Source organism: Andrena cerasifolii, chromosome 8 (assembly GCF_050908995.1).
Source record: "Andrena cerasifolii isolate SP2316 chromosome 8, iyAndCera1_principal, whole genome shotgun sequence".
Classification (NCBI taxonomy): Eukaryota; Metazoa; Arthropoda; class Insecta; order Hymenoptera; family Andrenidae; genus Andrena; species Andrena cerasifolii.
In genome coordinates this window covers 16,226,976-16,241,086 of record NC_135125.1, presented here as the reverse complement: position 1 = coordinate 16,241,086, position 14,111 = coordinate 16,226,976, and the positions used below count along the sequence as shown (strand labels likewise).

The following is a 14,111-nucleotide window of genomic DNA, read 5'->3' as shown; positions in this document are numbered from 1 at the left end:
ATATTTTGAGATGCAATTTTGAAAGTTCGTCAATGAATTTTGAAAAAAGGATCATTTATTGATTTCCGCGGTAGGTAGTATAAGTGACGAAAAGGGAGGTTTTGACATGGACTGGACCTAGATAAGAAAAATTAGGTCCATGAATTTTGACGTCCATTTTAATTTACACCTTTCACCGCCACGCGCCGCTAGCATTCGCGTGTCCATAAACGATATAATCAAATTTTAAAAAGTTTTTTTTCAACAATAAATAAACAATTCTGATGTTGAAAATGGTTGCATAATGACCCCCAGCCCTCCCAGAATACTTCTACATTCTGATATTGCAAATAAACAGATAAATAAAGAAATTTGTTCATAACCTGTGAACATAACCCCAGTTTAACAAAATATGAACATAACCCCATTTTCAGTGAATTGTTCCATTGGACAAAGTAAACGAATTATCGATTCTTTCGTAATCAATTTATTAACTTTTAGAGTTAATTATATCACGCGAAATAGAGAAATATTGAAAAATGTCATTAAGGAAATTTATGCATCCAAGAAATAAATATAAAACCGTGCCAGAGTTTAAACAACTTGCGCTGCTGTATCCAGAATTTCGCAATATCGCAATAACAGTAAGTGACACTTCTATTTACATAAATATTTATTGGATGCGATTTTTAACATGTTCTATTTATTTAAATTCTAGGATCTGACAGGCAAGGTGAAGATCGATTTCAGGAGCGAAGATAGTCTGCGAGTATTAACAGAAGTTTTATTGAAACATGATTTCAATTTGCAAGTAAACATACCACCAGATAAATTGGTGCCGACTCTGCCATTACGCTTGAACTATATTTTATGGATCGAGGATTTAATGGGACATGCCTCTATCAACGACATGGAGAGTGTTGTTGGTATAGATATAGGTATCAAGAATTAAGCGATTGTTATGCTTAGTTTACACCTGATGAGTGCTCGGCCGAGTGAGGCCACTGGGCCGAGCAGTCGCCCAGTCTGAACGCATATTCTAGTACTTGGCCGAGTAATCCGGCGGGGAAGATTTTCACTCGGCCGAGTCACTTGTCAGGTGTAAACCCAGCTTAATACTTAAAGTATGACCTCCATGGTTATAAACATTTGATTCTTTCCTTCAGGCACGGGTGCAATTTGCATATATCCTTTGCTATTCGCGAAAACATATGGGAATCGAATGATCGCCACAGAAGTAGATGAAACCAGCGTGAAAACAGCCATGCGACACGTTGAAAACAATAACTTGCAATCATTAATAAAGGGTAAATTCTGGCTCTACGTTACCGCACCATGAAATTATATAAGTTTTTGACATGAAAATTTATATATCTTTTACAGTGCTCAAAGTGAGCGGGGAAACGATTTTGAAAGATGTCGTAGAAGAAGGCAAAGTCTACCACTTTACCATGTGCAATCCACCTTTCTTTGAGATGGAGAGTTCATCGGAGAGAGTAGCGAAACGATTGCCACCGAGAAATGCACCTACTGGAAGCGAAGCAGAGCTCTCAATTCAGGGTGGTGAGAGAGCGTTTGTAATGCAAATGATCGACGAGAGTATAGAGACGAAAGATAAGGTGAAAGTTTACACCTCTATGTTTGGTCGAAGGAGTAACTTGCTTTTCTTGTTAAAATTACTAAAGAAAAGGAACATAGAGAATGCGACGTGGACGGAATTTTGTCAGGGTCACACTAAACGATGGGGACTGGCTTGGACTTTTCTGTCGAAAGATATCATTGATTTGACAAGTGCACCTGTTATCCGCAAAAGCGGAGATTACATCGCGAGATTATTAAAAGAGCAACGTCCAACGGAGATACAATTCCCGAAGCAAAATAAATTTCCCTCTTTTGATAAACTGATCAATTTCTTAGAAGAGACGATGGAAGAGCTGCGCTTAGAAATTAAGGAACTGAACCTACCCATTGATGATTTCAACGGTTGGTCGTGCCAATTAATCGCAGAGAACGATACGTGGTCGCACGCACGTAGAAAACGTCGGTTAGTTCAAAGGAAAATGAATGAATCCGAAGATGACAATGCAGAGAGCGCGACTGGTGTTATAAGAAACCCTGCAGAAAAACAAATTGACAGTTCAGAAAGCAGAACTGAGCAGAGGCAAGCTGAAATGGCGATAGAAGGATCGGTTACTAAAGATCCTTTGCTAGTATGCAACATTTTTGTCGAAGTAATAGAGCACGAAGAAGAATCGGAAAGCGATAATGTAAAGATATCCATGGTCTTCGAGAGAGGACGTGGCGGTAGGAACGCATTGGAAACGTTCAAACAGTATCTAATAAACAAATTAAACATCAGAGAGTATTTCCAGAAGCAACACATGGGATCGAATAAAAAGAAAAGGAAACGATTAAAGAGGAGCGATAGTAACGCGTGTGAAACTGATGTGAATCTTGAACAAAGCAAGTGCTCGTCGTTTCAGAAGAGTGTAGAATCGTCTTAAAGGTTTAACTAAATGTTCCATACGAAATGCTGTATTTTACACGCTGACTTGTCGAAATCACGTAATAGGTAATATATGTAAATCAAGTATTTAACTTTATTTATAATCAATAGTCCTTATCACCTAGTTTCTTTATCGTACATTTTGGCTAACAAGTGCAATATAATATTCCATATCGTAATGTGTACGAACTTGTTAAATAGAAACTACACGGCATGTCTACTCATTCGCCTTTCATTATCATTATAAACATAACTGACTTAAGACGCAAAATTAATTTCTTCGTTTGAAACGCATATCAAACAGACGATCGATATCCTTCCCTTCAACTTGATTTGATCGTAAGGAAAATTTTATATCGCGGGAACTGTTAGCCTCCCCGTCATCCACTAAAAAACGAATGACACTCGATACGAAGATGCGCGATGGAGTAACAAAAGGATGTAGATTAACATTTCGGTAACAGTTGATTTTCATTCTTATAACTCTAGAGACTACCTGCGTTACTTCTAATGGTAATAGTAAATTGACGCTACTGTTATAATAACTTGACTAATGAGCTGTTTCCGATAACTGTGTCAACGATCACGAATGCAACAACGCATACGTCTGTCATTACACCATGCTTCTGTTGCCACCAATCCTTACTTTTTATAAGATAAATCTCTTTTCGTACGAACGACAAGGGGGGCGGAAGATCATAAAAATACAGCCTTGGTTTCAGATTCAAACTGGCGCGGACCGATGACTAAACGATAATGATGGATCGATGAAAGAAAGCCCTTCGTGTGATGTACGCAGGAAGATAAAAAGCAAGAAATAAAGCTATGTATATTGTTGCATTGTTCTTGTTGAATACGATACGGATACTTAAGTCTTTCTCCATTGGCTTCGATGCGTTCTAAACTGACGAGCTTGCAATGTAAAAGAGAAAGATATGTATTTCCTAAGAACGCTCCGTCATCCACGGTATTTGCATTGAGCCCAGCATGGCCAACCGTGAACCACCGGAATTTAAAAATACTACATGCCTTCATGTATTCGATACACAGTTCTTCGATGGCAACTAGGATGGGGAAAATGACAGCGATGCCTAGGATGGCACGAAACAATGATCTCAAATATGTACTAATAAAATATACTATCGAAGATGTACAAAAAAAAAGAGAAAAGAAAAAGGAAAACGTTTCACTTATATCCTACGATAATAAACGTCCATTATTTGTTTTACAAACGATCCTTGTATATACCGTTTCATTTTCTCTCCGGCACTTTCCGTTCCGCTTTAGTGTTAGTAACACTTCTGTAGTACGCTGGAACAAACACTAATTATTATTTTGTCGGTTAATAGAAGTGTAGCGTACGTAATACCGATAGCTTCTTCATGAAGTACGATCAGTTGAGCCCTTAGATAAAAAAAAAGAAAGCTGACGACAGCGACGAGACCGTCCGTTTTCAGTTCGTTTTTTCAGCTGCCTATTTGTTCGTGGCGACTCCCTAAATCTGTAAACTAGTCAAATCGTGAATATCGTGATGATTAAGCATACGCGATAAGGCAATGAATTCCGTCTCGCTTCCACTCGAATTATTTACACAAGTGATGAATCATTTTACGCTTTTTTTTTTGTATTGCGGCCGTAAATCAGTCAAACGAATTCTGCGACCGGGCATAATACAACCGCGAATCGAGGAAAATCATACCATACGCTCCCGAGAATCTCACGCGCGCCGATCGGCCACGCTGTGAAACTTCAAACCTGATAGCACTTTAAAATGTAATACGAATACACCGAGGGTAACGGTGTCCGACGTGCGAGCACTGCCGTGTTATATCCCAATCGATAGCGTAACGCCGTGTTCGCGTTACCCTTGAAAAAGACTGGACGCGGGCAGGGAAAGACTAGGAATCAAAGGAAACAAAAAAAGAACTACTAAGTAATCGTCGTCGGCGATTTGAAAGGAGCTCAGCTCTCCGCGACCACTGGCTCTAACAAAGTTTTGCTCTCCTCCAGCTTTTTCGACTCTACCTTCTGCGCCTCGATCTTCTTCTCTACCTTCTTATTCTCTTTCTCCTCCTTCTTATTGTCTTTCTCCTCCTTCTTGTTCTCCTTCTCGTTCTGGATCGCCTTCATCTCGCCCTCGGGCGTCTGCTCCTTCTGCCGCTTCTCAATCTCCGCCTTGAAGTTCTCGATATCCTGCTGGCTGATCTGCACGAACAGAATACCGTTTATCACGTTCAGCATGTCTAGCACCGAGCCCATGCTCGGTGGTTGCACCTGGATTGGTGGCAGGATCACGCCCGTTTTGCCCGTGTAGATTTCGTGCATTTTCTTCTGCAGAACGACCGCCTGCTGCGTGAGGTGTCGCAGGCAGTCGCTGCTCTCTTTGGTCTTCTCGTGGTCCTCGCCCAACTGTTGCTTGTAGATAGCGTACGTCTCCTTCTCGTTGTTCAGCGCCGCGCGGAAATCGCCCATGCAGGACTGAGTCCTCGCGACAAGGTGATAAGAGACAGCGACTTTCAAGGATCTCGGGCCGTGGTACCGAAGGTTCAAGGCTAAAGCGTGCTCCAAGAATCGGAGCGACAGTTCGTACTCCCCAACGGCGTGGAGAATTAACGAAATATTACTCTGAATAAACAGTAGCACGTGTTAATGGCTCTTGTCCAAGAAAAAACCCTTCCTCTCTGAAAATCAAACCAATACTTACGTCCAGCAACGCTACTTCTGGATGATCTTCACCACAAACCAGCAGGGCTAGGTAGCGTGCTCTGTAGAGTAACCTCAGCGACACGGAAACTTGACCATTGGCGAAAGAGTACAATGCAAGATGAATCTTTAATCATATACGAAAGGTGACAGTGCAGCGCGATGCATATTGTTAATATCATGCGACAGATTAAAGTCCCTTGCCTGATACTAACATATTCGGTAATGGTGTACGGATGATCTATTCCATTAACTCTTTCAGACATGAGAACAGCCTTTTGCTGAGTGGCGAGAGCCTCCCCGTGGTCGCCCATTATGTAATTCAATCGTGCCAGCATTCTGAGACACTGGGCGATTTCGGGGTGCATAGCGCCGTACACGTTGTTCAGGAGATTCAGTGCCTCGCTGATCAATTCGTAGCCATCCTTCAGGTATCCTTGCTGGATCTTGCTCTGCCCTGTTGTATAAAAGTTGTACGCATCGCTGGCCTAAAAGCAGAACGAGTAAAGGACAATAATGCGATTGCAAAATAATGGAAGCTCGTGTGTTTGTCGCTTACCCTAGGATTGATATGCTTCACCACAGGGAATATGTTAAGTATGTCTTCCTCGAAGAATGTCGCTCTGTTCTTGTTCTCGAAATTGTACTCGCGCAGCAATATCTGGATGCCGGTCTTTATGCAGAAGCCGCGCAGTAAAGAAATCTTCTGAAGATGAAAGTGTTCTATGGTGGCGTCCAACGACTCAGGACACGGTGTCTCCCAATCGTAGTAGCTCTTCAAGTCTGCTTTGATCTGCTGCCATAGAGACTTGGGCGTCAGCGATGCCCACTCCACCTCGGACTGTTGAGGGCCGTTATTTCGCCCTTTCCTTTTATTTCGTCGCTTCGCGGTCTTGGTCTGAAGCTGAAATCGGCAATCATGTAAGCTTTCACCTAGATTATTAGTCTGCTCTTTGATACCCGACGGCATCCTGCGTTTAGAATTCTCGTACCTCTTCCAGATTCTGCTGAGGATGAATGATTTGCGCGGAAGACAGTAAGCAGTTCAGGAAATGACTGATGGCAGCGGATAGACTCATTAATTCTGTACCCTGGAAAATGTGTATTAGATATTGTTCACGGAGACATTAACGGGGCCGTTTTATTTCCTATCGGTATACCTGCATGTAAAATGTGAAGATGTGCTTCGCCGAGCGCAGAACGAGCTCCGATACGGCGATCCGATTCAGATACTGTAATTGTGGGACTGCGGCTAACATTGCTGCCAATTTGCCAAGATAGCGTACATTGATACCTCTGCCGTGTAATGCTTCTACCAATGTACTGCCGTCCATCGCGGCGGCCGTGTGGTCCAAGCATTCTCGAATCTGTAAAGGAAATTATATTCTAAGTAAATGTGGTCGGCGGATGGCGATTTAATAACTGGAATTATAATAGAACTCACGAAAGTTGGAATTTGCACAGTCAATAGGAAGTCAGCAGCATCTTGCACCAACTGCTTTTGCTTTTTTACAGCTGGACCGTTTGCATCCGGGTGGCGGACACCCGGAGAAAATACATCTGGATTAAATCTGACGTCGAATTCAGCTTCTCGTAAGCTACCAACCGCCGCTGCGGCCCTTCGAACTATTTCTTTGGTACTCTCCTCCACTGAAAAAAAGAAGAATAAAGTAATGATCACGTTGTTCCTATTTGTTTAAGTACAAGTAACATTCCGTTATTTACATTCTTGCTTCTCTCCGCCTGTGATGGAGTCAGTAATACTCTCCACTATTTTCTTAGCCTCGTCTGCTTCGATAATCGACTGAGCGGAATCTTCTTTGTTGCTGTCTACCGTGATGGCATTCGTTTCCTCTTTTTTACCCTCCTGAAATTACACACTGTTTTCACCAATAAGTCCATTATTTCGTTCATCGATAAAAATGAATCCTTGCCTTAGCAGTGGTTTCCTTTTCCTTCTGCACTCTCCTCGCAGACGTGAGTTGCTGAAGATGAACAGCGGCATGCTTAATGAATTGAACGTATCTAGCTTCGACAAAGGAGTCGATTAATTCCTGGCGAAGGCAAGCTAATCTATGCTTGTGTTCGATCGGGAACCCTAAAGCTCTGGCCTCTTTAGTCAGCTCAACACCTTCCACTACGAGAGAGCATATTAAAAGGAATGAAAAGATTGAAATAAGTCTAAATACATCGCTAATTACGTCAACCTACGTTTAAGGAAATTGACATCGGGAGGGAAAGTCCGCAGCAAATCCAGCACGTAGTGCCGAGAATCATTCCCGATGATGCCCTTGCATTCCACGCTGCTGCAAAGTTCCACTTCTTCTCCAGCATCGTTGATCACTTTGTGAGGAAGAATCTTTAATTGCTGGCCAGCTTTGTTCAACTATAAAACACAACCAATCAGCCTCTTATAATTCAGAAACGTTTCTTGCGAACGATATAACTTTGTCGCTTAACATACCAATTCTAAATACTTCGGGTGCGTGAGAACCGTTTTCCCGAAATCTATAGAACCATAAACTACAGACTGCTCCTGCTCGCGTTCCAAGATTCCCGGGATGATTGACTGTGCGGTGACACGGTATCCTCTATGCAGAGGAATACGAGTAATTATCACAAGAACTTAACATCCGTTCGTAACGTATATAAAAATGTGATCCGCTACAAGATCTCCACCATGATAAAAACGGCCATAGTGCTTTCGTACGAACCTGTAATCGATTACAACGGTGCCAAGAGTGTAAAGACCGGGCAAATCGACCGCGGCATAAACCCGTACACCCTGCAAATCGTTTCGAGGCGCGACGAACGCGGCAGCGTCGCCGCCGAGTTCCTTATAATGATCCCTCACGTCGAACCCGAGGGAAAAGAAAATATTGTTCCATATAAACATCTGCATTTTCGCCTCCTCTCCTGGGTTTATCGCCATTACGTTACCATCTATAACCGCCACTGCCCCTCGAGTTGCAGCGGCAACGAAATCACTGTGAACCTAAATTATTCATTGATAAAACAGATACGTTCCACGTAGAATACATTCGAATATTGAAAGATTCGCGTACTTTAAAAATAGCACGTTCTCTAAGCAGTCTTTCAGGTAAGTTTTTGCGCGGCAGCTCTCTCGTGGTTTGCAATTCCTCGTTCCAGTCTCGAGTCTGGCCGGGGATGTGCTCCTCGTAGCCCAGCTTGGAAGAGAAAGCTGCGGATAAAGGAATTATTGTTTTGTAGAATGAACGAGTATCTCGTGTGCCATTAAAGTTCTATGTCGCGAACACGGGGTATTTTGTTCGAAGTGAAACGTACTGTCTTCAGCACGTATCGCGTCAATAGTATGCTCGATTTGAGGCGCGCTCCACGCATAGAGCTGATAAGGTGTGGCGACTCTTTCAAAAGGATGCCTCTGTGTCCTCCTTCTTTGCATGGAAGCGAAACCCCGTTTAAACGCTGGGCTGAGCTGGTTCAGTAGCTCAATTAAGCTGTGGTACAGATGGCTCGGGGTCGCTGGTTTTGGATTGAACACCTCTTTTGTCGACTGATTGACAAAGAAACCCCTGGCACAGGCAGTCAGATAGTATTGCTTGTCTTCCAGGGTCACCACGTGTAAGTATAACAGGTCACCGTGAAGCTTTCTGTGCCCCGGTGGAGGATTCCATCCGGACGTCGTTAGAACCTGCAACGAACAATCGGATCGAATCAATTATTTTAAAGGAGTTCCGCTGCGCTCACGAATCTCCAGTCTTACTTTTAAGCACGGAGGACATTTCTGCTCTTTAGCCTGTGGCTGTAGCGGTAACAAAGGCCTGTCTTTGCATCCGGGTATGATATAATCTGGTGGCGTACAGTCCACCGAGTCTGCCCTGCTCTTCTTCTTCTCGAGGATGTCCCCGTTAGTGACGACGTTCAGGAACGACAAGCTGCTGCATTCGACACCGTTGTAAGCATCCGCTGGATCCACAGACTTCAACAAGTCACGAACGTGTCGGACATGTATGCGGGCCTCGCGCATCGTGTACGGCTCCTCCACGACTTTGATCACCGAACCCTCCTTTAGGCCTTCAATGTTCTTCAGTTCTGCAAAGTTATCCAGCGTATTGCTATCCAGCTGAAGGGAGAAACAAGTGCGGTGGCAGGTGTCTTCGCGGTCCATGAGCAACTGATGGATTTCCTGAAAACAAGAGGCGAGAGAAAAGTTTGTTACTATCGGCGACAACGAATAGACACTGTTTACAATGATTCAGTTACCTGAACCAGCTCCATACTGGAGACTTGGATATCGAATGGCTCTGCACCCGGGCTAACAATCCTAACAGTGAAGCCCATGTCTTGAATGAATACAACCTCCTGATCATTCGCAGCATCCTTATCCTTATCACCTTCTCCTTCCTTCTCGCTCTTGCCATTCTGCTTGTCTTTCTCTTTCTCCTTCTCCTCCTCTTTATCCTTCTCATTTCCTTCCTCTTTCGTAGCTTCGACTTCACCTTTCTCAACAACGTTCTTCGCTACAGTGCTCGCGCTTCCTGCTTCTTCCACAGTTTCCTTCATACCTAAGCAGAAATTTGTGCATGGATCAGTCGCTGTCCAAATGTTGCCCTTTTATAGGTGCGAATCAAATGTTACAGAAGCTTTTTAGTACCTCCTACATTGATTTTTGAATTCTCAAATACACACGCTAAATTTTTAGCAGCCTTGTGAAAATTCTGCTGCTGCTGGCGCAAGGAACAGTTAAAACCCATTTGTATTTCAAAGAGTATAACGAAAGAATGTTACGTTGGCATACGTGCAAAATACAGTGGTCGTTTAGTCTTTTCAAGTGAATGTTGCTCCAATGTGTGTCGTTTCTTGGAACACATCCATCGTGACGAGAATGCGGATAAGTGATTCTAAGGATTATGCTACGGGAGAGAGCAAGGTGCGCCTTCGACTAGATACGGCGGTGGACATCCGTTCGGGCTGCCACTTACATTCACCAATGCACTTATAAATAAACGGCAATGTAAATAGTCCGTACTCAAATGCCGTACTATTTTTACCGATACCATGTTTGCGATATACATTCATTTCTAGCGTACGTCGATCTTCGAGGCTGCATCGTCAATTGCGATCGAGCAGGCGACACAATAACAGCGCTCTCCATGGATCGACGCCGATGTTAAACGGCCAACATATTTCGAGTTATTCGCACCTAAGAGACCTTGATCTTCAGCGGCCTTCGCGAGGACAGTTTCTAACGATTTCTACATCAACGCCGCGAGATGATAATCAAAATACATCATAAAAATTAATTCTAATTATTATGACGCATTTTCGATAAAATTCAAATAGTAACAGGAATAATGAATTTTATAAATATACTAAATATACACCTATGTGTAACAAATTTTCACGAGGTCTAGTTTATTTATTATAAGATTTCGTTTGCAATTTAATTTAATTAGAATCACAATAGTCGCAATTGCTATCGCAAATATGTACAAGCACTGCTCTTTGAGTGAAGCGAGTATTAGTGCAGACTTTCTGTACTGATTACCAAGTACCGCGATCACATATTCAGATAAGTGTTCGATCAAAATTCTGAATTGTCTTTAGGAGCCGTTCATCCAAACGTATTAAGGTAGAATGGAAATGGAGAAGTTTTGTCCAAATCAGCGCTTGGGGCGTATTATAAATTCATTTTAATTTATTTTCTGCAATAGCTCTTCAAAAATAAACAATTCTAAAGCTTCGTGGAAAGTGCATAGCATAAATGTAATTATTAATATTATATTAATCGAAGACGCGTAATAATTTACTTGTTTTCGGTGATGTTAGCGCGCAATTTTACTCGGACTATTTTAAACCCAAATGTTCCGCACAAATATCGAGAAGATAGATCGCATTAACATTGCAACGAGAAAACCTTGACACTGAAAATACATGTATATTTTATCAAGTATCGCTCCAATAAAAAATGTCTTATCGTAGCAATTTAATTCTTTAAATTCTTCGGTTTCGTCGGCCTGAAGATATGTATATTCATATATAAAAGCTCACGCAAGTTTATCTTACAAAGTAATTGTCGCTTACAAAGCTATATCGCGACCTTATCGCCTGGCGTTTTATTATTCCATTTCGAAATCGTCCTTTTTGGATTCTTTCCTTATCGATAGAAAAAAAAAAGATAAGGGGCGCTGGCGTGAAAGAAGCCCAAAGATAAGATCGCGTAGAAAAATCCAAACACGAAATCGTTTTGGGTCCGTTATCTTGTTTTATGGATTTCCTTCAGATTTTATCTGTTAACTGTCTAGTGAAGACTAAGGCTGTGAACCAACAGCCGATTCATTTTAAAAAACATGTTTTGGAGGAACGTTATAAAAGTAGGAGAATAGAAAAGCAGCAAATATTAAAACAAAATTGTATTTATTCTTATAGTCTCTGGTATCTTTGTTTCGCTAACCTCTTAACATAACCTATGTTTCGTGTCTTTGAAGCTTATAGTCCGACTAATAAAGATGCAATATTCCTCTAATCGTACGTGGTAAGTACAAAAGAAAACGGATCTATAGGATAATTGTGTTGAAATCACGCGAAGGCATTGTCTGTTTACCGGTTAAACAAGATTGTGTAATGACATAAGCGCGATCTTACAAGCGATAGGTGAATTAGACGTAACGATGGACGTTCGAATCGAAATGCAAACATTAGGCACGACGCCGCTAGACCATACGCGTTTGCTGCTAAAAAAGTACATAGAACGTTAAGTATTCGCCTTCATTGGTATTTTCCCGCCTTTCGAAGGTTGCTTTCAAAATTATTCATACGACGATTATGTGTGAATAAGTTGAATAAATCAGTCAACATTTTAGTGCCGTTACTTGTTCAAATTAGAATTTGAAAGTATATTAAATAATCTTATATTCTTGCTCCGAATTGCAAGACAATTTTGTGTACAATATATTTTGACTGAGGAATTACTGTAAGATTGTAGGGAAATTAGGAGAATCTGATTTACAGTATATTTTGCGCACGGTAATGACATAACTTACGTAATATAACCACGTTTCAAAACCGCTCGATATACCGCGGCGAAATATCGTTTTGTTGTATCGGAACCGAACCAAGGCACAACGAAACGCAACGTCAGAAAGAAGACCGATAACCCCTGCTATCAATAATTCTTTGCAATTCGCCATTGTTCTTTCGAAACGTTCGCCCCTTTGTAAAACACCGTCGTTGTATTTCAATCGTTTAAATTAAAACCGTATACCCGCGCGAGACCGAGTTTGATTTCTAAAGAAAACTTAATTTTGAATGTCTTTTACGCGATTCTAGCCAATGTATTTTGAAGTGGGTGAAAAGTTTCATACAACAATTTTTCAGACAAATGTTCCATTGTACTTTTTCGAACGTCGCCAACATCTTCAGTAGTTACGCCTATGCACGAGAGGTCATTAACATGCACGTGTTTTCCTCGCCTCTTTTTTTCAGGAAAAGGGAGCTCTAAAAACAGAGCAAGTCAACGGAACAAGCCCAGTGTCAATTGACAGTGACGAATAACACTGACGCCCCTTGGAAAATCACCGGCTCCTTTCAAATTATGGTGCTCGCACGCCACTAACCATCACCTTTGAAGAAATAACCTAAACATATGGTCTCCAGTAATAAAACCGCACCATTATTATTTCACGTGAAAAAAGACGATCATTCCGCAACATAATTTGCACATTTTTTATTGCGAGTAGATATAACCTGTCACCTTCAGACCCTTCGACCCGTATAATTCGATATCAAGAAAACGTTCGCATAACTTAAAAGAAACACCTATTGTTTCCGATACCTAAAATTACATCGATTCCCTAAATTCGATAACCGTTTCAGTCATCGTTCTCTGTTGAACACAACTCATCAAAGAAGAGCATCAGGAAATAGAATACATCCCAGTGTATCGTCGAAACAAATGCTACCGAATTAACAAAACAAATCTAACGTCATTCAAAATCAAACCGCGGACAGGTAACGCGGTTTCATCATCCCAAGTGAAACAAATCACGTGCTTGTATGGAATTAATTTCCTCCGAGGTGCTTTCCACAGTTACACCGGCGACACAACCATTTCGAATATATAAGAAACTGCGTGCGAACGGCCCGAACCAGAGGCATTGCTCATCGATTCGCTGGTACACGCCGTGTTCGGAGGATGTAGCACGTCAAACGAGATACGTTCACGCGTCTTGTGCAACTCTGCTTGCAAACCTAACGACGATGAATGTCCACGGGGAATGAAGCCGAGCGTGCGGCACGCTCTGTAATAATCGGTGGCCACGGGACCGGGAGAAATTCGTCTGCTAGCACAGGATCGCGTCTTCTGCTAGCATCCCTCTTCCGAAGCTCGTGGCTCACATGACCCCCGGCGGTGTACATAGATTCGCACAATTCGCGCGTTACATAACAGACGGAGGGCCCGGCTTTCGACCGCGGCCGCGTCATTAGAGCGCACAGATTAACGTGAGCGGAGCAGGGTAACCTGACGACACCCGGAGTCATTACATAACGTCGCCGGGAGGGCCCGTTTTAACCTCGTACTGCGGAAACCGAATTAAAGGGCGTACGCCAGAGAATTATCGGCTTACTGACCATTAGCGGCTCCGTCCTCGTCGCCGTTCATCAGCGGATCTTTCGTGCTCCCGTTCTCCGCGGAGGCCTCGATCTGTGCGCCCAGTGTCATCTCTTACCGACGATCGTACGCGATTCTTCACACGGCCCTTCGTCACCTCGCCACGTCCTTATGCCCACGGTTAACACGCACGCACACCTTCTACGAGTCGCTCCCAAACAACGTCCGTCCCTTTTCACGAGGCAGCGCACCAACTCCGGGACCACTCTGAGCCGCTTTTCTCTCTGCCGCACGTGCGTTTCGAACGAAGTACAAAGTCTAATGTGCGCG

At 42.7% G+C, this 14,111-nt stretch overlaps 2 protein-coding genes across 2 annotated transcripts; one reads left to right on the top strand and one right to left on the bottom strand.

Moving 5' to 3' along the window:
- The first annotated feature begins 115 nt into the window (after positions 1–115).
- Positions 116–4,411, top strand: LOC143372627 (U6 small nuclear RNA (adenine-(43)-N(6))-methyltransferase). The gene is made up of 5 exons (XM_076819032.1): positions 116–623; positions 698–917; positions 1,146–1,286; positions 1,363–2,551; positions 3,208–4,411. The coding sequence occupies exons 1-4, from the start codon at positions 519–521 to the stop codon at positions 2,481–2,483; spliced, it is 1,587 nt and encodes a 528-aa protein (XP_076675147.1). The 5' UTR covers positions 116–518; the 3' UTR covers positions 2,484–2,551; positions 3,208–4,411.
- Clu (clustered mitochondria protein homolog) lies at positions 2,558–14,061 on the bottom strand. Its single transcript, XM_076818984.1, has 17 exons — positions 13,802–14,061; positions 9,434–9,735; positions 8,934–9,356; positions 8,495–8,861; positions 8,254–8,390; positions 7,903–8,183; positions 7,653–7,779; positions 7,400–7,574; positions 7,123–7,325; positions 6,914–7,055; positions 6,633–6,838; positions 6,349–6,555; positions 6,181–6,279; positions 5,748–6,092; positions 5,404–5,676; positions 5,190–5,315; positions 2,558–5,110 (listed from the first exon to the last, which is right to left on the bottom strand). Exons 1-17 carry the CDS (start codon positions 13,890–13,892, stop codon positions 4,448–4,450), a joined length of 4,167 nt encoding a protein of 1,388 aa, XP_076675099.1. The 5' UTR covers positions 13,893–14,061; the 3' UTR covers positions 2,558–4,447.
- Between the last annotated feature and the right edge of the window lie 50 nt (positions 14,062–14,111).

What these genes read in the sequence shown, in the direction of transcription:
- LOC143372627 (XM_076819032.1), top strand. Translation starts at nt 519, where the DNA reads ATGTCATTAAGGAAATTTATGCATCCAAGAAATAAATATAAAACCGTG. An exon ending in TGTTGTTGGTATAGATATAG is followed by an intron (nt 918 to 1,145) that starts GTATCAAGAATT and finishes TCTTTCCTTCAG; the next exon opens with GCACGGGTGCAATTTGCATA. An exon ending in CTTGCAATCATTAATAAAGG is followed by an intron (nt 1,287 to 1,362) that starts GTAAATTCTGGC and finishes TATCTTTTACAG; the next exon opens with TGCTCAAAGTGAGCGGGGAA.
- Clu (XM_076818984.1), bottom strand. Translation starts at nt 13,892, where the DNA reads ATGACACTGGGCGCACAGATCGAGGCCTCCGCGGAGAACGGGAGCACG. An exon ending in CGAGGACGGAGCCGCTAATG is followed by an intron (nt 9,736 to 13,801) that starts GTCAGTAAGCCG and finishes ATTTCTGCTTAG; the next exon opens with GTATGAAGGAAACTGTGGAA. An exon ending in CCAGTATGGAGCTGGTTCAG is followed by an intron (nt 9,357 to 9,433) that starts GTAACTGAATCA and finishes TCTTGTTTTCAG; the next exon opens with GAAATCCATCAGTTGCTCAT.